Source organism: Gymnogyps californianus, chromosome 5 (assembly GCF_018139145.2).
Source record: "Gymnogyps californianus isolate 813 chromosome 5, ASM1813914v2, whole genome shotgun sequence".
In the NCBI taxonomy this organism is placed as follows: domain Eukaryota; kingdom Metazoa; phylum Chordata; class Aves; order Accipitriformes; family Cathartidae; genus Gymnogyps; species Gymnogyps californianus.
Window position 1 is genome coordinate 15,143,554 of NC_059475.1, and position 27,171 is coordinate 15,170,724.

Below are 27,171 nucleotides of genomic sequence, written 5' to 3' on the forward strand. Positions count from 1 at the left end.
TAGACATAGATTTTTTAAATACTGAACTGTTTAAAAAAAAGGAAAAAAGAAAAAAAAGATACCAATGACAGCTGGGAACCAATTCATAAGCAAACTGGAATTTAAGGCAAATGTATCCTTTCTACTGTAAATTAATAAACTGCAGCTATAGTTTATTAAGCCACCACAATAATTTACATTTTCTACTGCCATAATCTTGACTGCTTATAAATTACAGTATTTTTACCTATTCTTTAATCCAGAAACATCATTATTAAAATGTTTGATGCAGGCTACAGTGCATCTATCATTACTTGTAAAAGTTAATTAGATTAGATAAAAGAAATAATTAGATTTGCATTTTTATCCTGGTTTTAAACTTCCAAAGAAGATCACAACAGTGTGCCCGTGGGCAATTAAAAACAGCATACAGTAGTGAAATATAAAGGCAAAAAAGGTCTGTTTTTCCTGGCTAATTCATGATTGAAGATACAATTACAAAATATTTTAAGGGTTTGCTGAAGCTGGGGGCTATTCCTAGACTTCTAAGCTTTGTTTATAACTCTCACTCTCTTTCAAGGGAGTATCTGATGTGCATACCCTGCCAATAGAAGTATCAAATTGCTTTCAATGGCTTTATTTGGTCCTGTTCAGAGCTTGCTGGAAGGGGATCAGTTTCATAATCAATAACAAAAAAAAAGAAAAGAAAAAAAGGTGGGGGAGAATATTCCCTAGTGCCGGAACAGTAGCATTGCAATTGCTTTTTGCTTGTCAATGCTAAATACAGTTTACAAAGAGAGACAACCTCAGAGAGCGTAACTGAACTGACAATAACTAGATTCCAGCTTGTGCATTTTCAGCAAGCTCACTGCAAGGAGCTTTAAGCTGTCTCCAAAAGGCAATAAATGGAAGGTTCGGCTCTTAAAATTGGAGGTCAGTTACATACTTAACGATGAAACATATCTTTAAATCTATTTCTACTATTATTATCCTAGCAAAAAATTAATTAACCAGGTCAGGGAGGCTATGAAGGCTAATGTGGAATGTAATTATTCCTGATCTTTAGACATGTACTTCACATAAAGAGATAGTCCTTATTCAGCTCACCAGGTACCTGAATTGTCAGTAGTTAATCATGGATAAGAAGAGAGACTCATTGGTTCAGCCTCTTAAGTTTTAAGTATGATTTGAATGATTCCTATTCAAGGACAGTTTAAATAGTTGTAATTTTTATGTTACCGTTCTTTTGTTTGTTTACTATCACTATAGTCATGTTCACTCTTTTTGACTGAAACAGAAAATGCAAGAACATTAATATGAAACTACAACAGCATGAATGTATAGATTAAAACTAGAAAAAAATTACCATTAGGAATAATTTCTAGTGGCTGAATTAAAACAGAATACTTATGAGAGCAGAGGAAGCCAGTTTTTCTATGCAATGGAAATCATACTGATTCAAACAGAAAATGAAATGCTCTGCAATGGCATTGAGCATAGTACAGAGGAATAAGGTGAAGGGAAATGAACAAAAGCAGTTTGGAAAAGCTGTCACTGTAATACCCCCCGTCCTGGTTTCAGCTGGGATAGAGTTAATTTTCTTCCTAGTAGCTGGTATAGTGCTGTGTTTTGGATTTGGTAGGAAAATAATGTTGGTAACACACTGATGTTTTTAGTTGTTGCTAAGTAGTGTTTACACTAAGTCAAGGATTTTTCAGCTTCTCATGCCCAGCCAGCAAGAAGGCTGGAGGGGCACAAGATGTTGGGAGGGGACACAGCCAGGACAGCTGACCCAAACTGGCCAAAGGAATATTCCATACCATATGACGTCATGCCCAGTATATAAACTGGGGGGAGCTGGCTGTGAGGGGCGGATCGCTGCTCAGGAACTAACTGGGCATCGGTCGGTGAGTGGTGAGCAATTGCATTGTGCATCACTTGCTTTGTATATTCTAATTCTTCTAGTATTATTATTGTAATTTTATTATTATTATTATCATTATTTTTCTTCCTTTCTGTCCTATTAAACTGTCTTTATCTCAAAGCACGAGTTGTGTTTGTTTTTTTTTTTTTATTCTCTCCCCCATCCTGCTGGGTGGGAGGGAGTGAGCGAGTGGCTGCGTGGTGCTTAGTTGCCAGCTGGGATTAAACCACGACACCACTGCAAGTTTTTGTGGAAAAGCTCAACAACCAGTGTCCCTTTTAAAGATTTCAGCCACAATTTAGGACTCACCCTAACGAAGCCTGCCCACCAGAAGAGGGAAGCCCTCAAAATCCACACACCACACTCCTGCCCCAGAGGGAAATCCTGGAGCAACATGCTCCAAGCATCAGTGGGATCCAACCCCCTTCCTCAACTGGATGTGGTGGGGTCAGAAGCAGTCCCCAAGCCTCATTCTGAAAGGACTGAATTCTGGCAACGAGGTACTGAATTCACAGGGATTTCAGAGCCTCAAGTGGTTCTTAAGGTTGGAACTGTTCTAGAGATGCAAGCCTTCCCTTCTTCCAATGCAGTCTTATCTTCATGATATACCACCAAATTCCTCATTTAAACAGCTTTTTCCCTTATCCCTGGAGGTTTTCACTTTCACAGCACAGGCTAAGAGATGTCCTTGAAATAGTCTCATTTTGTCCCTTCTACTTTAAGGATGAATACTTTTCCTTAAACAAAAAAGAAAATTCTTTTAAAAAAATCTGAATCAACCTGGCGACTGATCTGTGAGCTCTTACTTGCTCTACAGTATTTTCTCAACTTCATTTCCACTAAAAGTAATGATTTCTCTGCACAGCTTTGCAGAATGAAGAATTTAATTTGGCATACTAGATTTCCTCCAATCTCTACGGACTCCTCTGCAGAAGAGTGTTTATGAACGTTATGAACATTTGAGCTGAAAAGTAATAATACACTGCATTTATTTGAAAATTTTCATGTAAGATTCTCAAAATATTATGTTTGAATTGAGGAACATGAAACAATTTGCCAAATATCAGATAATCAGAGACAGAATGGAGAACAACTCCAGATTCCCACTCCCTTTAGTCAACAGACAAAACTGCTTTCCCCAACATGCACACTCTGAAAGTAACATTAGCTTCACTTAGAAAACATGAGACGATTATGCAGAACATTTAATGACCTCAGTACTCTTGAAATACCTATGTTGTTTTCATATGCTAAGCCTAGCTAGTGCCCTCTTCCCTCATAGATTGTTGACAAAGTTTTGGATGTATAACAAGTCTGGAGTAAGGTGCTCCAGTAAATGATCTTAAAATCAAAACAACACAAAACCAAAAAAACCAAACTAAATGAAATAAGATGTTAAAATGATTAAATAAACAAATAATATACAACATAATGTAAATAATAAATACCAAATAATGAAAATTCTCAGTAAATTAACCCAGTAGGTGTCCAGGGAAAGATGTGTTTTATTTAATATGAATTATTTCCACTTTTATAATTGGTTGACAGAAATCTTGTAAGCCCCATTTAAAGTAATTTTTAATTGTTTAAATGGTTAAATAAACTGGATGTGCTTATTCACAGAAATTATTGTTTAAGAATTAACACTGTACCTCAGAAGATGACAGTGGTACAGTGTGTCTTGTGATGAAAACATTGCATCAGCAATGCCCCACTCCTGCATCCTGGAGAACATATTGTACTTATTTCAAGTAGCTGTGCCATTAATAGGCCCATGCCCAGATGGAACTGGCACCTGTGCTACTTATATTTTGTAATCTCTTCAAATGGGGAGTGTCAGGGAAGAGTACTATTGTTTTTCCATGCATACAAATTATAGATAAGAATCCACACCTTTTGTGTAAGTAATCACTGTTTCCTGAAAAGGGTTGCTCAAAAGTGTCTCTAAACAAATGCACCTTCTGAATAAAATCAAGTAAGTTACTGGGGACGCAGTTCTGAATTCTACCAAGCCCAAAAACTAAACTGAGAATGTAAACGTTTATTAGAAAATTGTTTTTTCCCCTCAAGCCACAGAGAGCGTGATTCACCTCATCTCACTTCAGATCTCTACACTATAGGCATCGGCATGCATATCCTTTATAGTTAATGGAGAGAAACAGCCATTTTAGGGAACAATTAATCTGACATATTTTAAATGTCTACTTTAGGACAAGACGAATTGCATCCTAAAACTATTCACTCTGCTTGTCTCTGTTCACTATAAAAACAATCTGGATAATTAATTGAGACCAAGTCTACACTGTAGTTATCTACTTTTGATATGATGAATTCCACCCAGTCACTAGTGTGACTTCAGTATCGGTATTGAGGTTTCCTGGGAAGTTGCTGGGAGGAGACCTGGGAGAACTGGCACAGCACTGCATCTCTCGCCTGCCTCCTGGTTTACCTCCATCCCACCTATAGCCCTTAAGGAGCTACAGGTCTTAACAAACTGCAACACTTGTAATCAATTCAAAAGCCACAAATCTATTACGAACTGCAGAGACAACTTAGCAACTAACTTCTCTCCCAAGCAACTCCTGGCTAGCAAACCTGCCACAGAATTAAGAAAGAACAAATAAACAAAGAAGAACCACTTGGCTTACAAGCAAATGGACTATGTAAGCTGGTGTTTAGCCTATGAAACAATCTCCTAACAAACTTTTTTTTCGTAATCTCCTTGTAAGGTCAATGTATGTTTGAGACGGCATCTGCCCAACATGCCTAGTGCTTCATACTGGAGTCTACGATGTTCCTTGGGCAATGAGATGCCCACTACCAATCTGGCTAACAAGCTGGGAGAGGAAACAGTCCTCACTGCCTCAAATACACTGATTAGATTCATGTAACTATAAAGATAAATAAAGAAGCCAAACTACTGAGGAACTATGGAATAAGAGTAGCTTATATTTGCAAGAATTCTGAACAAATATAGGGAAGGATCACCAAGAAACAATTTAGCTCACATGAACGGAGCAATCATTAAAACACTTCTTTGTATATACGGATGGGAAGTGGGATGGGAAAGGATGGGGAAGAAAACGTGTGGAGGGTTCGGCACTACGTAAGAGGAAAATTGGGATTGAACAAGAAAATGAACCTGCAACCTATTCTAAAATGAACCTGCAACCTATTCTAAGACCACATTTCCCCAGAACCAGTGGAAGGGTAAACCTACTGGAAAGTATTGAGTCAACTGAAACACAAAGTACCTTTGAACTTTTTACTACAGAGCAGGATACTTCCCACTAAAACATACCCACATTCTCCAAATAGGAACAAAAATTACCTGGTCATGATTCCTCTTTCTGTGTCCTAATTTTTAAAGGAATTTAAAAAATTGCAAATTTCTCATGCAAATAACTGTTCTGTTTAACAGACTCAGCTATGTTTCAGTCTTAGCTTTTATGCCAAGTAAAGATTTTTTTATATGATTCTTTGTTTTCTGAAGCCAGACTTGCAAATAACACTTAGAGAACATGGTGTATTTTTTCCTTTCACTGTTATGTCTCTTCCATCCTTTATGTACACCTAATATGAACACACAGCCTTCCAATAGGCAATGACAATAATGGTGCTTTAAAATTCAATTGTGTCTCTCATCCCAGGTATCAACACATTTATATATGTTAATTAAACTCCTTGAAGTGTAACTGAAACTGCATTACAATATTTGCCAAAGCATTTACAAGCATTCCTTTGGGATGAGGGAAGGAAAAACTTCAGTTTTGGCATCTAGTAACATGGCAATCAGCTGATTAAGGAAAAAAAATTCATAGTCCAAGCTTGTAAGAAATGATTGTCAGCACAATCATCTGTCAGATGAAACCAAAATATTTAAATCAAAGAACGGGCCCATGGAAATGCTTTCAAACAAAGTGGGAAGCAGAGGAGGTAATACAGTCACGTCAACAATGCCTTTACCTACATGTCACTCCCCACCTGCATATATTTGCACAAAATTAAACCAGGTTCTGAGTACAAGTACAGATAAGTGAATACCTCCAGAACACTCCCAGATCCATGAAGGTACAGTAACTCCAAAGGTACATGGGACATACATACCTGTGGGTCTTTGTACATGAGCAGACTGGTCCCAGGGACTTAGTACTGTCTCAATGTCTATTACCCTATTCTATAGCTGTTTGCTTTAGTTAATGAAATGGAAAACATTCTTCTAACCTTCTTATAAAGCCAGTTTTGCCTTTGTAGAATAAGGAATTCTATAAACAATGTTGAGACTCTGCTTTTAGTTCGCACAATACAAGTCAAACTGATTGCAGATTTCAGAATTAAATGACAAAATTTAAGTAATAGTTCATAACTTTCAGAAGAAAACTCTGCTTTTTAAAGAAAAGCTCTTTCCATCAAAAAGATGTTTGACAATAATTTTCTAAGACACAAAGACCCTCCACAAACAGCATCTTTACTGAGGCCTGTTAGTAAAGCATGTGGCTGTTTTATTTTAGATCCTTCCCTCTCCATAAATGGAATTTAAGTATAATCAGAAGAGAGCAATAAAACACACTGACCTGAATTTGCTGCTGCAGTAGATTGATTTTGTGCTGCTGTTGCAGAAGTTGCTGCTGTTGTCTTGCAATCTATTAGAAACAAAATTTCCATTAAATTAAAACAGTAATATTAAAACTTCAATATTATTGAGCGAAAAAACATCTTATTAGTTATTCTTTATTTTATTTAGCAAAATATTTATTTTTTTTAAAAATGAAGGCTATTTTAGAGGTATCTGTATATGTGACGTAAACATTTTAAATTTAAATGCAACATAAATTCTAGTTAGCCAGTAAGAAATATGTATTTTAAGCACTTAGGCCTCAACTCTGCAAAGCATAGAAACATGGGTTTAGCTGTGTGCATGTGAATAATCTCATCACTATTCAACAAAGCATTTAAGCCTGTAGTGATCTTGGACTATGATGCATTACTGTTAGCTACAATGGGAACAAAACACATGCTTAAAATTAAGTGCTTTGCTGAATGGGGATGGGATTACTCAGGTGCTTAAGGTTAAACACACATTTTCCTGCTTTGCTGAACTGGAGCCTTAGCTAGTATTTATAGATGTTTCACTATTCAGCACAAGCTCCTAGGGCAAGCTTCTCTAACTTCATTCACAATGAGCAGCATATTACTTCTCTTGCAAATCTCAAAGTCTTCCTTGGAACTACTCAAGTAAGTAGGGTCTCATTCTGTGTAAAAGCAGTACCTGATGCTCAGTAACTCATTCTCAACACAACCCTGTGAAATATGTAGATATTCTTACCCTCATTTGGTAGATTCAGTAAGGGATCTGGAGGGTAAAGGTTCACTCTATTCCTTCTCTAACATAGATGGAGAGAAGCAAGTGTTCAGGGTCAGGAACACTAAGAGACTAACGAGAGAGAATCTGCCACAGACATCCACCCACCCCACCCCACCCCACCCCACCCCCTGATTCCCACAAACCATCCAAAATCAGCATGCAAGAGCAGAAGGGAAGTAGGATCCTGCCCTCTGACCGCAGAGCTGCTCCCTGCAATAGGTAACATGGACTGCAGCTATGAGGGAGAAGCCGCAGGGAGCTGGGGGAACAACTGGACTTCTGCTTTGGAAGGGTAACTGTGCAGCAGACTGAAACAAGGACAAGATTTGTGTTTCCTGGAAACCCCGGCCTCAGCACTTCTGCTACCTTCATTTCTTAAGTATAATTTCCTCTCTTATAAATATTTATCTAGAGCAGAGGAAGCACATAAAACAGCAAGAAGTTGGTGACAAAGGTAGTTTGGTCACTCAAATCCACTGTTGCAGTTTTGGCAAAAACCCTCTTGGTCTCCTTTCCCACCGTCTTCTAAGCACACTTACTCTGTTATAAACAGAGAAAGCTAAGTAAAATGTTTTTATGATAAAAAAATTACAGAAATGTAGCAAGGTTGATTTGGAAATAAACAATCACATAGTTTTAGTGCAAACTGTTCAGATTAACTCATAAGGAATCTGCAGTTGCATATTAACAGCTTGTAGTTGTGCACACACAGAGATCAAGTCTGTCATTTCCTTAATCTCTCTCTTTGTCACCTGGAAATAACTCTCTAATTTTTTACACTGCTACAGTTAAAATTCATTTTTGTATGGGAGACCAACACAAAATTCATACATATTTTAAGTCTTGCATATGGCCTCAAAGAGACAAATTGAAGTCTATGTGATTCTGGGGCTGGGTCAAGGCAAAGTGCCACACAGAAAAGGAATCAAGCAACTATCATAGCCCACTACACTGATGCTTATAACAGAGATCAAACTCCCTTTATGAGCCTGATGTTCAAATATTTCTGGACAAATCTCCCAGTAAAGTCAATAAAAATACGGTGGATGAAGACTGAAGAAGAAGGCCATAGTCTGCCAGTGAAAAAAGTAGTTCAAACAGAGCTAGCAGCCTGTGTGTCCAGGTAACCTGGGGCCAGCTCCTTGGACCTCAGGTCACCTGTTGTCAGAGCAGTGGTCATCAGTAGTGTCTTTGCTTGGAAATGCAACTCTAATGGTAACTGTACTACAGAGAATATTTAAAAACCTGTATGAGTGCTTGAGTTAGTATTTTTAATAAGTAACACACCAATTGTGCTATTCCATCTTAAAAGTGTAGTACTTGTAACTAAAGATAAGTTCTGTCGGGTTTATGTCCACATTGTCCCTGCTGCTAAAATCTCAGTGAAGGTAATAGAAAGATTATTATGATATTCAGCTTCAGAAAGGAATTATTTGTAATTTCACATTGAAATCAGACACCGCATGGAGCTGCATCATGGGTCACACTTTCTGAGTGTTGTATCTTTCTTCACAGATACACAGTACCCTATGTCCAGAATTGTTTGGAGCTGCTGGTGACCTGGCTGCTACTTAACATGGTAAGCTATAGCCAAGGCAAGGATGAGATCTTTGTTTACGTGTGCAAAGGCACTGATCTGCTGGAGTTCAGACTGCTTGTGAACAGCTTTTTGTACCTATATATACAATATAGTACTATTTGAATAGGCATTTCCTGATGAAAACCAGAAATATACCATGAGGCATCTAATGTCAATGGTTCCTCTTAGATGGAACAGTACTGTGACAGAAAATGTATCCAATACCCTGCAATGCAATTACCATAGCATAGTCTTGATGTATAGGCTTGACACAGTAAAGTAGGGTACACAAGCACCATGTGGCTCAAATTCTGAATTTTATTTGCCTATTGGTTGAGCTACATGCTCGCTTCATTGAGCATGACAACCTAGTTTTAAGTGTCATTTAATTTTCATTTTGAAATATAATTACAAAGTGTTCACTGTAAGATATCACTCGTCTGCAAATGTGTCAAGATTAATTTGTGCTAGCTTATTCACAAGTGTCAATAGTTAATTACTGTGTCATCTCTGGATGGCTAAATGACATTCTAACTTCTGATTTTTTACAGTGTTCCTTTATGTTATTTTCCATTAGGGGATGAGTCCATATTCCTACATGTGGGCAAATACTCAAGCACATAAAATACCAGACGTCACAACTCATTAAAATCAACAGAGCATATATTGTTGTATATATCCTATAAAATACATTTAACTGAAAAGATAATTCTAGTAATAATGTCAGATTCCTAAAAACCAAACATTAATTTGGATCTGTCTGATCTAATGCCTAGGGGACTCGGGTATGGGATCACTGTTGTTACACTTTTGTACAATGAGAAAAGGACAGCTCTTTGGACAACTACATCTTTAAAAAAAAAAAAAAAGGCAAACAAAAAAACCCCACAACACGAACAAATCAAACCTTACTTGTAGAAGATATTTGAAGGTTTGAGGATGCTTACGGTTTTTGTTCAATTATTTTCTTGTCAAAAAAAGAAAGTTAAATAATGATTGTAGTGTGGCTTATTTGTAACTCCCCAAATTGCATCTCAGTGCAAGAAACAAGAACTGTGAAATCTATCAAATGCCATTTATTCTAGGAAAGAAATTATTTGAATGTCCACACCCACTTTTTTTCTCAGGGTCCTATAATATTTCCTCTTTCTGGAAAAAGATGTAATTTCTGAAGATATTTAAGCTCTTTTAACAAAAAAGATGAAACAAAACACCAAGCAGAACAGCGTTTATGATAAGCATTCTGCATGAAACATTGCCACAGGTTTCCTTCTTGGAGCCTCACCTGTTCTTGCTGTTGGCGAGCAAGGTCCATTTGCTGCCGTTGTTTTTCAATTTGTGAGGCTGCCAGCTTTTTCTGTTCATCATGGGCAGCCAGGAGCTGCTCCCGTAAGCTGATCAGCTGGGTGATCATAGTAGAGAGCTGTCGCTCTTTTTCTGCCAGGCTTTCTGGTGTACCTAAATGTGCAGGAAAGATGTACTGTAAATATGAGATAGACAATAGTTACCAAGCAATATTCACACAAAAAAATGGCTGAATCACCAACATGCTTATTTCAAGTGGCAGCTTGAACATATATTTTACTAACAATTCCCAAAAGAATCTAGCGCATGGCTTTGCTGTGCTCTGAGCAGTGGAGGATATAACAAAAATTGGAGCAGAAAAGATATAGAGGTTTGGGGTTTTTTTTCTGACGGGAGTAATTAACAATGCACTGTGTACAAATCCCTATATCTTTTCCATCTAAATCTGTCCAGTGTGATAAATACATTCACAGTTTATTAGACATAATTTTCCTTCGCTTTATATATTTTGGTTTTTTCCCCAAGTATGTAAAAATGCTAAAAAAAAAAATTAAAAGATGCTGTTCAGTGTAAGAAGCAGTTTAATAGTTTATTGATCATTTCTCTAAAATACCCATATATCTAATAGGTCATTTGGGTAAATGTAAGCTTTGGTTATAGAATGCATATTAAAAATGAGCTCTACTTGTCCCTAAGAGAAATGGCTAACCTGTGAAAATGGCTTAAAAATTTTCATTTAACTTTCAAAGTTTACTCTACGGAGAGCACTTAATTAATAGGAAACTACGGTACATTTATTCTTTGCACTAATGATGCTTAATGGTCTGTTTATGGGTAAATTGCATGGGTCTCCTAAGTAGAGAGTACAGGGTCCTTTTGCAAATCAATCCAAAAATTTCCCATCTTACGTATGAACATATTACTCTGTCACAAACAGCAATGTCAGCTCCTATATTTGAGCCATACACTGCATTTCCTTGTGTGAGCATCTCAGACCCACAGCTCTATAAGAGGTAATATAGTCACAGTAAGGTAGCACTTCAGGAACATTGGAAGAGCATCTGAAAGAGGTTTACAGTTGGAAGTGGGATAAATGAAGCAATTTTATGTTGTGCAGGAGAACTGAGAGTTAGAGAAGAAGCGAACCAAATCAAGAACTAGTCAGGTCTGTAATCTGCCACAATGATATGAGAAGTGGCACAAAAGAGAGGATATTCACATACTTCCTTTCCTCCATTCACAATAGAGGACTGTGATAAAGAAGTCACAGGACTTTCGAAGAGGAAGAAAATGTGTGAGGAACAGGACCTGGGAGGGAATGGAGGAACTGTCACCAAAATTATGACTCCACCTTCTTCCCAGGAGTAAGATGGATATCTTCTAGGGAAGAGAAGAAAGAGGTTGACAGGTTTCATAAGGAGAGGGAAGACAAAACAGACTCCTGCCAACCAGACGACAAACCCAAGATGCTCTACTACTTACATCATGCTATGATGGGATCAATATTATTCTTAAACAGAATTTCATTTGCAGAAGCAGCATACAAGAAAACCTCTGTCTATAAGTGCTTTCTATGGAAAAAGAAACTGTATGGCTTAAGTCATTCACCCTACACAAAGCAAACTCCCAGAAACAAAGGGTACCTGTTTTTCTGTGCATTTCTTAATTGCATTTAGCAACATATAGTACTGAAAATACTCAATTACTTAGCCACTATTAACTATCTTAGTTTTAAAAGAGTCTGCAATAAACTGATGTTTCAGTACCCTGTAATGCCAAATCTTAATTCAGTATACACGTGACACAGGCCTCTGGACAAGGAAAAATGAGTAACTTCTGTTGTAGTAGAAGTTTTAGAAATGGTTAGCAATTTTCTTAGTCACAAGAAGTAGGATGGATGCACGAAGTTAAAGCTGAAGGACACTCTACTATTCAGACCAACTCATTGCAAAACCTTAGTGTGATACGCGTGACTGAAGCAATAAAAGAGTTCTGTGCAAAAGCTGTTTCAAAGCAACAACAAAAAAAATATTTTTGAAAGTAAACTTAGGTAGGTATGTGGCCAGGAAAATGTCTGCACTGAAGGCACTGCCTTGCCAGGATCCATTAGCTTGTACTGAGCTCCACACCGTTGACATTAGTTCAATTATCTGCAACTTCAGTATAGACTTACCTCAACCCTCTTAAACTGTATTATTCAGTCTTGAAGATTTTGCACCATGGATCAAAGGTTATTTAGGTGCTTTTGAATATGTTATTGTATACTGCAATTCATTTTCACGGATAAAAGACTGTTCTGCCAAAGAAAAACTCCCTTGGCCATCGTGACTAGAAGAGATCAACCACTGCACCTATTTTAGAAAGCCAATGGGAAGCAACCTGCTGCCTCAAATGATACTTATTGCCATCCACTGCCACCTGGGAAACTACAGCCTGAGACTTTCACATCTGTCAAGCAGCTTCGGCATTGTAATGCAGGCCCCTGATCTTACAGTCATAAAGTATTTTACACACCCAAAGCAGATATTAATCTCCTGCTCCATTTCCATATTATTCTGTATACTTTGTACCTGCTTCATAATATGAGTAGAAAGCTACCACAAAGAGTGCCTGCTAAGGCTACAAAATTTGATTGTTTTGTTATGATTAGTTAGAACCATTTGATATAGTTGTAGCAATTTATAAGGTCATTTCTTTTTCTTTTTTTCTGAATTTTCTACAATAGCAGGCAGAAGTAACTGTTCTTATTCAGGAATTCATAGTAATTGTTTTTCTTTCCTTTTTCCCCCCAGAGAAACACATCTGAAATGAATGATCCCATTTAAAGTACTCTACTCTTTAATTTGTACTGTGCTATGTAATCCAACAACAGAATAGAACTGATGACCACAAAATGTACACTGTGCTCCTGGAAAATAGCGAGACCTCCATGAAGCTGCAAGACACCTAACCGAACACTGCTCAAGACAAGAAAAAGCATAAGATGCAGAATGTTGTTGTATGAACAGTGTGGGGGGGAGGTATAATTTAATTTCAGAGTGGAAAATCCCAACCATTATTTTAGAGTTTAAATACCAATAAAAAACGACTTGCTCAGAATGTAGACCAGATTGAGCTGATCTGGCTGGGCCAAGAGAGGTCATCAGTAGCTGTGTGCCATCATCATCTGTTTTGCATCCACTCACTGCAGCAAGCAATGAGATTCCTAAACTCATTACCAGTAAATAAACTTCTGCTGCTGACTAAAAATATCTATAAATAAAATAAAAATATAGCTATCTGTAAAATGTATTTGCCATAAAAATAGATAAAACAAAAAGCTTAGTAAAAAATATACAGTAAATATGCCAGCTTCCATAAAATATTTATATCACAGCTCGCTCTCTCTGTTCTAATCCTATTCTCTTACTCCAAAGACAGCAGTGTATTTTTTTTTTTTTTCCATGGGGTCTTCCTTATCCCCAAAACACATCTGTCTTGAGTTTCTCTCAGATTTGTCAGGTGGATCAGTGCTCCCCAGGGCCTGCTCCATCTGAAGTATTTTAATTTGACTAAACACCTGATTTATTTTATCTCTCCGATGAGAAAGGCAGTTTGTCTTAATAGAGCCTGTCAGCCTACAGTCCCATTCACAGCAATTTACAGGCAGCCAGGGATGCTGGAAAAGAAGAGTGCTGTGATTCTGTATTTTATCCTCCTCCAGAAAGCACCTAAAAGCAGCTATTCACTGCTACTGCATGTGGCATTTTAGAACTGAATTAGCTTTTTATTCAAGTAACTACACTTGTTGTGAATAGCTTATCTGTAAAATTGCTACATTCACTACTGATTTTATTAACCTTTGGCTCTATCACAAAATGGTCTTCAGTTAGGAAAGACCTTTAAAATTGACACATTTTTCTTAGGGGCCTTTATTTCAGTGACTTCAGATATACTGAATTTGATCCATTGACTCCCTTTACCAGCAGTATTTAAAATTTTGAGTGTTGGTGGGAAGTCGATAGTGTTTAAGGACTTCTTTTTAAAATGAAAATATAACAGTTAGTCTCATCAAAAGTTCAGAAAAAATAGTTATTATTTTTGGTAGTCCTTTGGTTATATATTCTTGCCTTTGTGATTATAATCATAAGCTAAAAAATAATTTGGTTGTAGCAATATTTTAATTTTTCCTTGTATGCTTATTGTTTTACCCTTCATTTTTGTATGGATTTGAACACAAATTGAGATAAAATGGTCAGATTGAACAGAACTAAGGCATCAAAGAGAACTTTTGAGAAATTCTGGTCATAGGTCAATCTAACCAGGAGTGAGAAAATAAAAAGTGGCTATAAATCTGCTGAAAAAGAGAGAAGAGTTCAACTTGTGGTCTAAAATTACATTTAGAAAGAATTCTGCTTGTGGCAAAAACCTACCTTTTAAAACTGATCACAGTACTACATGATTTCTGGTATACAAAGCAATAGAAAGATCATTGTATATCTTACAATGCATTTAATAAAAATCATAAACATCATCTTGCATTTTATCTACCTAGATTTCTTTAAGCATTGCAAAAAAAGATTAAAAACCTAGTATCCTGTAAGTATAGATACATAATGTAAGTATAGTTCCTATATCAATCTCTGGTTTACCACCTTACAACACTTCTATTAACTCTTACTACATATGCAGTCTATATACAGATGTAGCTGCATGTCAACAAACATAGGAGGCTTTTCAATGTTAAATTTGGAACTGTCCTTGTGGCAAGTTGTCATGAGATAGAGGCAGAGTAATAACTGCTGGTAAGGGAAAAAAATAAGCAGGAATAACAAAAAATAGACTTCTAGACTTACATAGTATAATTTAAACTAATCTCTTTGACACTCAGCAAAATAAACCAAGATAAAACCACATACTCTATCAAGTGAATAAAAGACAAAATACTGGCATCATAAATAAGCCAAAAATTTATAGGTGTGATCCAAAGCTTGCTGAAGTAGGATTCTTAGCTGTGACACAAAATTACTGTGGGTTGTTGAACGTGCTTGCCTTAGTTTCCCAACATGTACACAAACTAAAACACTACCAATCAAAGGGTTTTATGCCTGGTTAGTTAATGTTTCTGAAGTGCTTTGAGATCTTTGCATGGAATCTCTACACACCTGCAAAGTATTATTGGTTCTCTTGAATTCTGTGATTAGTGTAAAGCATGACAAATATCATCCTTGTTTATGCACTGCATCTAAACTAACTTTTGCCCCATATACTTACAGGAAATACAAATTAATAAATCGCAAATGATTGCTCCTGTTATGTTTTTAGAATAAACACATAGTGTGACTTCTACGAAATCAAGAGACAGTAATGCAAGAAAGAAGTGTGGCCTTTGCCAGAAACTAAGAAGGGCTTTAAATCACATAACTGCAGTTCCAAAGTCAACCAAAGCAATTCAACCAACAATCAAAAATGATTTTGAATCAAGTTAAGCAATTTCAGCTTTTTTTTTTTTTTAAAAAGCCTTTATGAATCAATTCCTCTGTTCTTTTTTTTTTTTATTATGGACATTGTTTGAAAAGAAAGCAAAAACACAATGCTAGACATAAAAGAAAGTGTATTTGATCTTAGGTGCCCAGAGATAACCTGGTTAAACCATTCTGTCTAACACAGCAGTCTGCAGCACACATCAGATAGGCTGTGATGTCGCTACTTCACAGGCTCTGTCCAGCATTTAGCATTTACCCTTTTTTGATTGAGTCACCTTTTAAATGCCACAAAATAGGGCAGCAAAAGTCAACAAAAATAAACAGGGAAAACAGAAGAAAGTAACAATCTAATGGAAGGGCTTCAGAGATAAAAGTCACTTTGTGAGGGCTGCCTCACTAAGGAGCCCCCTTGCCATTGCAATAGCATCTAATTTGAGTTCTAACTCCAACAGCAGTTTAAAAAACTTTCCACTCTGAAGGGCCCCAAGTGCATCATAAAGATAAAGCATTTCAGTAGAAAACAGCCACAAAGACCTCTATTATCTTATCAGTCTTTGGTTACAACAGCTGAACCAATATGACTAAGTTCTGAATGACTTTTTTTTTCTCCTTCTTTTTATAACACTAGAATACTGGAATTTCTTTATTTTATGATCAGTTAGCAATTGTTGATGTTCCCATATGCTACTGTCCAGTCCTTAGTCAATAAAAAGTTTTATAAATGCTTCCATTGTGCTTTGTAGCATCCCAGTGCAGAAGGCAGCACAGCAAACATGTCCAGCACGCAAACCATACCGGATAGCTTCTCTTGTGAAGGTGTGAGATTCCCCCCCCCCCCCCCTTATGTCTCAAAATGATTCTGTGTTTTAAGCTTTAAGCAAGGAAAAATTAATACCCTAAGTTCATAAACAGTAAGGGGAATTAATATTAGGAACTACTGAAGACATTCTGTAGAGTAAAAACTGTTTGTCAGATTTAGAAAAACAAAAAATGGCATAAGTTAGCTATGCTTATGAGAAGGATGCAAATGTTTTATTGAGAATCTGCAGGATTCATCCTGGTTTCACGTATACTAAACCTGAGAAGCTTAAGCAATTTCTTAGGTGGGAGAGATTTGAAACCAATAAGATTTGCAGAACAGGAGAGTTTTAATACAATCCTAAACTTCTGATAGGCCAGACTGTCTTTCCTAGACTAGCCATAAAATTGCAGGTAGCAGAGTGAAAATGAAATTACCTCAGCAAGGTCATAATGACCCTTCATTTTCCCACGTCAGTATGCCCACAGACAGGTGAGGGAGAGGGCAGGGACCCACAACTGCAAGGCTAGCTGCACCTCCATCACCACAGCCACCTCTCTGGCTCTGTGCAAACTGAGCTGCTGGCATGTCTCACAGCAAACTTCAGGGTCCTGCACCCACCACCATTTAGTCTGGATCTTACCAAGGCTTTCATCCACTCCACACATACGTCTTGCCTAACCAGCGGAGAATGTACACGTGCAGAAGAGTGATGCACATCCCAATCTCTTCCTGACATTGAGCTGGGACAGAGACAGGAGTCCCTGGGCCTAAGTGCCCTCACAGATCGCCACTTTATCATTGCACCTCTGAGTGTTCAGGTTCAACTGTACCCTATTTAACCATTTAAAGTGTCACATTCAGTTGTTTTTTCGCTTCTCAAAAGAATTTGAAGGATTTATCCCTTCTTCAGACTTCACAAATCACAGAAGAGTTTATTCTGCATTAAGAACAAATAAGTCACAAGAATGTATGTAGTAATCCAGCTGAATATTTCCCCTAAAGACTTACCATCACCTGATGGGAACTGAGGCAGGCTTACCTGCCTTAGCATTTCCCAGCAAACGCTTGTACCTTAGCTTTGCTCCTGCAAATAATCACCTCTTCTGGGACAATGTTTCTTTTGTGGCCTTTAACATTTTTTTGATCTCATGTGTTTGCTGCATTTTTTGTTCTTGTGTTGTTTCTTAGCAATTCTCAACTGTTTCCTGAGAGATATATTCAGAGGTTTTCTTCCTTGACTGTTTTTCACAACAGTTCTAATCAAAGTAAACCAATACATTCAAAAGAAAAATACCACAGTGACCGGATCGACATAAACTGTTCACAAGTTACTACCAAACAGCTCCAAAACTATCAAAGTAATCTGCTAGGCAAAGGATTGGATTGAGTAGTGCCTGGCCAGCTCATGGAGCAGCACAATGATACGTTGCCCCATATTTAGGGATGTGGTGAATCCACAGTTGAGTCCTAAAATGTAATCCACGTCAGGAATGTAGGAAAGAATGTGATGTTAGCCAGAGCTTCAACCTCCCCCTCCTCCAAACTGGCGCCCAGCAATTCCAACAAATCTCTCGGACTCCTTACTTTCTTTCACACACATGAAAAGAAGAACTCTATCAGACATAAGCCTTGAAGAACTTTAAATATGTTTAGAGATTTTGTTACTATCTCATATATACAATTCTACTTTAGTATTGTTTGCTATGTAAAAAAGAAAGAAAAAAAATACTTTAGCCAGTTTCTTAGAATTACTCTCAAATTCCAGAAGAACTTGTCACCTTACATTCTAAATAATACTAGAAGTACATGTTAAGTGTTAATTCAAGTACATATTAAGTGTTAATTCATGCATGTGCATGTAGAAGAAAGAAGACGACAATTTTTTGAATAAATTATTCGTAGGGTTTTTCAGCAGCAAGTAGAGATTTGGTTATGAATGCTTTAGTGCTTTCAGTGGGTTTAGAAATGCTTCATATATACTCAATACGAGCTGTTCAGACTCTATGTGGAAAAAATGTGATAATACTGGATATAAACAGAGAAATACACATTACACATTGCAACTAAAAACTCACAGCCAATCTGTTCTTGCTGAATTAGAATATAATGATAGAGCAGAGGCCACAGGCTGTGAGTAATCTGTACAGTGATACAAACACTAAAATATGATGTAAAGAGAAAAGAAAAATGACTAGTTTTATTTTGTTAACTGAGAAGACTGTAGCCCAGGGTATAGCACACCAAAATAGAATGAACATGGTGGTGTTACATAAAGAGCAAAACTTGTATTATTATTATTGACTCTAATGCTCAATTCCAATGCTTTTAAAGTAAAAAAATTTACAAACAAGAGAGGAGGAAAGATGATTCATCCATTTAAAGTACTCACTCAGGACTTGAAAAGAGCTGAAAAAATATCCTGACCTTCAGTTTCAGTTTTTCCCATTTAAATACAGATGACAGTATTTCCCTAGATCAGGGAAGGAGAAGGGAAGCAGGATATTATTCTGAGGATAGGAACAGTAAAGATTCCAAACTGTATTTGTGGGCCATATAACAGAAGGAAATAGTATATTAAAAAATAAAAAAATCCAAAGGATAAAGGAGGTATTGGAAGTGAAAAGAATTGATAAACAGAAAAAAAAAAAGAAAATCTAACCAACATGTAATTATATAACTGTTCCTCTTCTGTAGAAAAACCACACTGAGATGCCAGAAACTGTGTTAATAAGGATAGCAGAAATACTTAAACGTCACAGTAGGAATAAACTTTCAGGATCAGAACCTCCTCTGTACAAACATCCCCACACAGATCTTGTTTACCAGGTTTTTTTGTGGAAGTTAGTTAATATCTTAAGTTAAAATGGCACAAGATTGGTTCACCTTTCCCAATCAGAGAACACACATTAAGCACAAAAAACAATAGCAGGCCAATGTTATGTCTTCCTCAAGGAGATGAGAAAGTCCTAAAAAGGGTTTGAAAGTTAAATCCTGTAACTTTTCTCATTTGCAAGGGCTGTACAACTCACTCCAACCCAATAGTCCTATAATGCTTTAAGTTCTCACATAGCAAAACTGGGGAAGTCTCATAGGGAAACAGAGACATCCAAAGTTTTTCCTTCTGAAGACAGGACACAAGTACTAAATATCAGAAAAATCAAGTCCCTCAATAACAATGATGTTCACAGTGCTTGTAGCTTCTTCATTACACTGGAATTAACAACTCAGCAGGTCTAATTTTCTCTTCACATTATTTACACATACATGTAGAAGCAGAAACTTCAGTAGAAATATCCTTTATTTACAATGGTATGAGAACTGATGCCCGTGTTCCCATAAATAGTAAGTGAAGCCAGTTGTTCACCTTCCCTATTATTTTATCTCTGAACCTGACTCAAAATACATGGATTCTTTCATCAGCTTTGGCTGAATTTTGTAATTCTCAAAGGACCAATAGCAGACACGTCAAATAGAAGTCCAAAAAAACTCATCACTGAACATTATGGAATAACATTGTTTTTAATGACCTTCTATCTCTCAGTTTCTACAAAACTCACTATATTAAGTATGTAGAAATGTTAGTAAAGAAGCCTATACATATATATATTCTATAGCACCATCCCGGTTTTAGGTCTGAGACTGCTTTGTCCTGACAGCACCATTTGACGTACAAAACTGTACATAGTATTAGAAATGTTAAATGCACTTTCTTATTAAATTTGTAACTCTCTCCATGAGCAGCTTATATAGCTTAATGTGAAACTATAGACGTGAAACTGAGAATGAGGTGCTTACACAGAGAAATACTGCCCCACTTTTCATACCAGCTTCAGAGGGATTCCAACACAACGGCATTTTGTCCTAAACATTATTTTGCTTTCTGGATAATTATTTCAATTTTTTTTTTCTCTTCTGATTCATAAAATTTACTGAATGGAGTTCTGCTGCACTAGTAGTGTTACTATATCTTAATTTAGTTAAGTAATGTTTTAGATGTTTGAAATCAATGGAAAACCCCTACCCCTCATTTCCAGAAAAGAAGAAAAATATTTTAGTTCTAGATGAATATTTGCACCCATGCCTTGATGCGGAGGAATGGATGGTCTGACATGAATGCTAAGCCGTCTCTAATATTCATATAAAACATTGCAGTAAAAGGTGTAAGTAAGATACTTTTTTGTAGCTTCCTCTTTCAGATGTGAAATGATATTTTGTTTTGCTTACAAACAATCATAGGTAGCGTCTTCTTTGGAATTACAATGTTGAGAGTCACAGTTGATGACAGTCTGGAATAAGTACAATCTTATCAACCAACATGAAAAGATTAGGAGTCTGCTGAAGAAAAAAATGTAAATGGAGAATTCAGGACTGATTTTGAAATTGCTCCATTTCATTGATTGTTTTCTCATAACAGCGTACAGCTGGATAAAAATCATTTTGTTTCCATATTCAATTTTAACTTTAACAAGTGATTTCTGGGTACCATGATACTCTTCAAAATGAATCTTATATTTTTATTATGTAAACATGATACAATTCCAAGTGATCTATACAATTTTTCATTCTTTTTAAACTAGTATTACTTCCTGTTGCGGTGCAAGTGCAAAAAAGCACTTGTTTGGAAGGAAGAGCTCTCCAATTAAAACTTGTATCTTCAATCATAGGGATGAACTGAATATCTGTTCTATCTAATCTTATTCTGGAAAGAGACTTGTATATGTACATGCATAAAAATGACTGGAAGGAAGCTGAGTTTAGAGGCAGTTTAATATCTCATTTGATGGGTATAGCTCATATGAATTAGATGACATTAATTTCCCTATGTAACAGGACTCATAGTTACTTGTGATTTCTTTAGCTGATATTAGTCTTTCATTAAAAAAGGTCATGATGTAAAAGCTTTTGCTTGTTTGTTCAGTCTTCTCACATTGTCTAAACTATGGATTAATAATGAAAGATGAAAAAGAATCATATGTTTTAATTAAGTTTTCCATTTTAAACAGCAAGCTACAAAAAAGGAGGGTTTTAAAATTTTTTTCTGCTTTTTGTCACAGTATTTGCAGAAATAACGTGATTCTTCTCTCTAAATAGTGAGGAATACTTTGTACTGTAATGTCTATAAATACATACATGGGGTGATGGTAAGAAAAGGTGACAGCTGAAGTCCGTACAGCTTTTATGTGTACTCCTGTAGTTGGACATGTGCAAATCAGGTGAAAAAACATATCTTCACTATATCTTCCTGTGGGGCTAATCTAGTTTTAAGGAGGAGGATGTGGTACGTCATATTGAACCTCAGCATCTGTGTACTAGGAGGGTCTATGGGAACAAGGACAGGAATGAATACTTTTCTTTATGGGTGCAAGAACGGAAGCGATCCTTTCCATAGGTGCCACTGCAGCTTTTTTATAAGAAGGCTAATCAATTTACATATTAGGATTCAACTATTGGAGTTCATTTGCATTAAAGATAACGATGAGGATCCCACTCCAAAACACTCTAGGAATCTTGCCTCTCTTCCTATACTCAAAACTGTAAACCAAATGCATTTCTTCTACTGCATCCAGAATGCGCAGTATACACAGGAGAGGAGATGTGCCCCTGTGAAATGTACTCTGACTTATGATGTCTTGCAGTTACTTTTTATATCTTGTTAAATAAGTTACTTCCGTGAGTTTTAGTTAGTAGTTATTAGCTACACCACTCAGAAATGTCTAAATATAAATATGAGGAGTATTAGTACTGCAAGATTTATATACTTTAAATATAAATTTTAATTTTTATCTTAATTACATGTTCATCTTTCATGTCTTACAAATACAAACAAGTATATCAATGAAAAACTTATATTTGCCTCTGAAGATTTTTATTGCCTCTGGTGATAAGTAATGAAGAAGCAAATTTTATTGCAAAACAAGGACATTAGCATAGCCTGTCTATCATGGAAGCTGTAAAGAGGAAACTTCCTACTTCATCTGAGAAGAGACAATTTAGTCAAAAGCCTTTGATATGTATGGAAAAGCAACAACATTTTATACATTTAGAATGTGCCCACAGAAATCAGTTGAAGGATTTACACTTATTTCAGTGGGCTTTGAAACAGGTCCATTGACATGTTCATTAATAATCGCATTAGGTGGTCAAAATTGGCGGCTTCAGGATGGTAAATCTGATGATTATTTTAAATTTCTTTCATAATCAAACAGTTATAAACTGAAAGTGCTACTTATCTGCTACACACAACCTAGTAATCTGTAAAACCAATTCTTCAGAGCATATTAATGCTACAAATATGAATTATCTTATGTCTTTTGAAATAACCACAACCTCACTGTATGAGTATGAGAAACAAAAACCAAACAAGTAAACTATGCTTGTTGTTCCCTCAAGGTTTATTTTATAAATAAATGAATAAATAATTAAAAAGAACACATTCCAGAACAAATTAGAATTCTATGACCAGCTTGTTGTGCTCCTATGAAATATGCTACAAAATGATCAGTCAAGTTTTCTAACTGCAGAAAAACCTCCTAAATCACATTAACCAGAGCACAAAGGAGGTGGCCTACATTTGCAGACTGAAGTTCCATATGTATTCTAAGACTGTTCTGGTATAATTATACTCTAACCACAAGCATGAGTATGTTTAGCCAGACGTTTCTTAGAAGCGACTAAAAGTACAGTTAGAAATTTTCTTAATTCAATTTATTTGTATACCTAGTTGATCACAAACCAAAACATTTAACACAGCCCTTTGCTACAGAATCTTTGGTAATGAAATTCTTCACAGTCCCAAACCAGAGAGTGGTATCATGTTATTTTGTCGTGCTTATATAGGTATTCTACCACTCAAACAGGATCACACAGAATGAAAACATAAACGCTGCCTATTCAAAAGACTTAATATAATTTAATATTCAAAGGCCTGAACTTAGGCACAACTTTAAGCACAGTCTAAAGATGATTCAGAATAAATCTTGGAGCACTGCGAGCATGTAGGAAACACACTAAGAGGTTTTGAATTCCATTATAACAGAATTCTAATTCAATATATTATAAATAGACCTGCAATATATTTAAGAAATCAGGATCCCCTTAATTGTTCCTTTCTCCTTAAGACAATAAGGACACTGTCCAAGTTGCATTTTCATTACTTTATTTCTACAGCGACTGCAATTTCATCATTATTTTTCCTTCATAACAAGACACTAAAACTAAAAACACAAATGAAGAAGAAGCAGGAGCCGGGAAAACAGATTTCTACTGAGACTTCTCTCAATTAGTTTTGAAAGTTAATCACCTTCCTTTTAAGTGTCCTATTAAAAAAATAAGTTATGTCTGGAACAACATACCTATTGCAACTCAATGCAATGTTTCTGACATGTTTCTCAGAAGTTACATCAGTGTAACTGTGATGCTGAGATACTGCCAACTAAGATGAAGGCTAATTGTGACTGCAAAATAATTTTGCACTTAAGCAATGTATTTTATGGTTATTTCCTCTCTATGAATTTTAAATATACATCAAAATTTCAATCTGTCTGCATCTGTAAAGTTCTTGGCTATTTTTCCAAGGGATTTCTTAGATTTAGGTGTCTCTGGGCCAGATTTTTTAAAGGGATTTACGACTCTTACTATTGCAGATAGATCTATGGCCATGTTTTAAAAAATACGTTAAGCATCTAACACCCATTGACTCAGATGACATCTTAGACTTTTAAAAAATGAGATAAATGTGTCTGAATCACATAACATCACCTTAAAAGTGTTCAATTAATTTTCATCTGAGGTGGTTCTTCGCACAGTGGACACGAGAGCCATGGAATATCTTCCTAAAAGATGCCGTGGGCTCAAGTTTTATATAGACTCAAGGGGAGACTGGACAAGTATTTGGAAGGGGGAAGAGAGATCTAGTTGACTGATACAAAATAAACAAACCACATCAGGGTCAGGAAATCCCTGGAACTGAAAATAGTCAGAGGCTGGGATAATATTAGTGTGAAAGTATATGCTTTCGCTGTTTTTCCTTGTTCCTGCGTGTTTATTTATGATTACTGCTGGAGTCACATGGATAGTTGGCTGTTTTTTCCTCTTTACACCAAAGATTTCCTTTCCGTTTTTTCTCCGAGTTCTTGTGTAGCAACTTTAGCCCTTCAGATACAGTATTTGATGATTTTTTATTAAGATTTGTTTTCCCTGTATGGGAATTCATACCTATGGGTCAACCAACTTTCTTTCCTTAACGTAAAAGTAGTTTCATTTACTTTTCTGATGTGCAACACCCGCTAGTGGACATGAGAACATGGATCTGTGTGAAGGTGTATATACACAGGCTTAGGGCTGACATGTTTCAGTCAAAACCTTAAGCGGTTCACTTCTTTGAATTTCACATAGGTAATAACCTTAGCACAAAAAAAGTTTTCAACTGTACCCTTACAGCTAACTTCTAACATATAACCATCAATACATCATAATTTCAGGGTATCAAAATAAACACAGTCATAAATGGAAATATTGTTGAAGAACTGCTGAAGGATATGAGGTATTTAGATATCACTTTCTAGAACTCAGTAGCACTTCGGTAACTTCAAAGTAGCAAGGACTGCATTCACTTACAAATTTTCAAATTCCTCCTTGGAGCTCGTCCTTTATTGGCTTGATATGTAATAGCAAAGATGAGATTTTTCTGCTCTTGTGTACATTAAATGTTCTGCATTTAGGCGACCTCAGCAGCTTGCAGTAAAGCTAAGCTTGCAGTAAGCTTTCAGTTATATCATGGACTCAACATATACAGACAAAAGTCCATATAAGATGACCAGCTTGCATAAGAGGATGAACAAATACTAATCTGACATGTAAGGACAATACAGAAAATGCATTTATAAGGCAACACTCACACACACTCATTCACATTTATTTCCCTATGCAAAAAAATAAAGATTTTTTACTAACTCAAGTACTCAGTATTGCTTTAGATATTAATTCAGTGTATATACTTTAAGAGGAGTGACTTTCTCAGTTGCTTAACCAACTGCACAACTGTACGCCTGCTATGACATAGCTAACACTGACAAAAAAGAGCGCTACTGTAAAAGCCTGAATAGGTATGCATGGCAAAAGCATTACCTAGTTTACCAACTAACCTTCTAATTCTCACAGTATCATTTAACCATTTCCTATCTTCTAGCTGTCAGTCAAGAACATTAAATGTCATATATCTTGAGTTGAACCACAGAAAATGAACTGTTTCAGAAAATGAAAAATGGCATGTTAGCTTTGTTTTAAAAAAAAATACACACCTCTCAGAGGTTGTTAAGGACCATCACAGAAACTGAGTCTATAAATGTTACCATTTCAGGTAGTAGCTGCAGTCTCAGCCCTGGCATTGGTGATGCCAGCTGGTCTATACGCTCTGACTTTGATCAGTGAAGAGCAGTGTTCTCCTTTTACGGATCATGCTGCAAGCATTACATAAATCTTCAGTTTTCCCTCACTTCCAAACTTGAACTTTATATTAATTTCTATGTGTTTAATGCATTCAAACATTTTACACAGGTATAGCTGTCATAATGTAAATGTTATAGCAGATTCAGCTGACATGCAATTAACACCCATATTTTGTCGCAGGTGATTTGCTGCTTATCACCATAGCCCCTTTCAGTAGTTGTAACTATAATTCAGAAAAGGGTTTTTCTCAGTGTTTGTTAGCACAATACACATGGAAGGGAACAGGAAGAGGCAAAGTGAGAGAAGAGACTTACCTATCTATGAAGTTAACTAAACTTTAGCTATGTGTGAAGACTGACTATGGTTTTTCCACGTCAGCAGAGGGAGAATTCTCACTATGGCCCGCTCACAGCCAGTACTTCGCACTAAGTGTTCATATTTTGTCTGATGGTGGGATATGTTATCTGAGAGTATTCAGAGAGACCCAAAGTGCCTTTGTCAATCACTGTTATCTTGAAAAGTGGCAGACCATAACCTGATGGGCTAAAGTATTTCTTTTTAGAAAAAATCCGTACATTTCAGAAGTGGGCACTCCACCTCTGACTAAAGTCTGAGAGACCCAAAATTACACTATAGAACCCTTGGGAAGTGAAGAAAACAACAACAAAATAGAGAAGAGGGTTAATTAATTTATGAACACATCCTGAAGTAGGAACCCTCTATTTACTACAGCCCCTAAAAGAAAATCCACGATCATCCTGTGACTGCTGCAGAATCTCAACAATACATAGGCAAATGGATCCTGGCACCAGAGTAAAGCGGCAAAGGTAAAAAGAAGTTCTTTCAGTTACAAGTTAAAAGGAACTCTATGATTCTTAATGAATCTGAAAAAACAAGCCACAGAACAGTTATGCCCATTTTATCTTCTTTACCTTCCTTAGTAAACCTCTGTTTGTGTTCCTTTGATGTTACCAATCAAAACTTGAAGTCTCCGTAAGCTTTCCCACATTTAGAAAAACTTAAGTTGTACAAACCTACATAAAATGTCTGTATACACTACTGACTTTTGAAATCCTGCAACTTGGGTACACCACCTGCATTTTAACAGTAGATTTTGTTTCAGTATCTGTAATAAGACTGTATTCCAGCTTCCAGAGAGAACTACAATTGTCTAGTAAACAGTTACATCAATGATCAAATCCCATGACTATATTTCAAAGTATGGTGAACCTTGTCTATAAATAATTTTCTGATCTTAGAGGTTAGAACTGTGGTCTTATTTCAACAGAACACATTAGGGGCATA

At 36.4% G+C, this 27,171-nt stretch overlaps 1 protein-coding gene across 6 annotated transcripts in view; it reads right to left on the reverse strand.

The window, feature by feature from the left end:
* The window catches only part of SOX6 (SRY-box transcription factor 6), a 378,275-nt gene that overhangs the window by 139,155 nt on the left and 211,949 nt on the right, over positions 1–27,171 (reverse strand). For all 6 annotated transcript variants that reach the window (XM_050897879.1, XM_050897880.1, XM_050897883.1 and 3 more), the window contains 2 exons: positions 10,133–10,305; positions 6,478–6,546 (listed from right to left, as the gene is read on the reverse strand). In XM_050897879.1, coding sequence (XP_050753836.1) covers positions 6,478–6,546; positions 10,133–10,305 — 242 coding nt within the window. The remainder of the gene's footprint in view (positions 1–6,477; positions 6,547–10,132; positions 10,306–27,171) is intronic.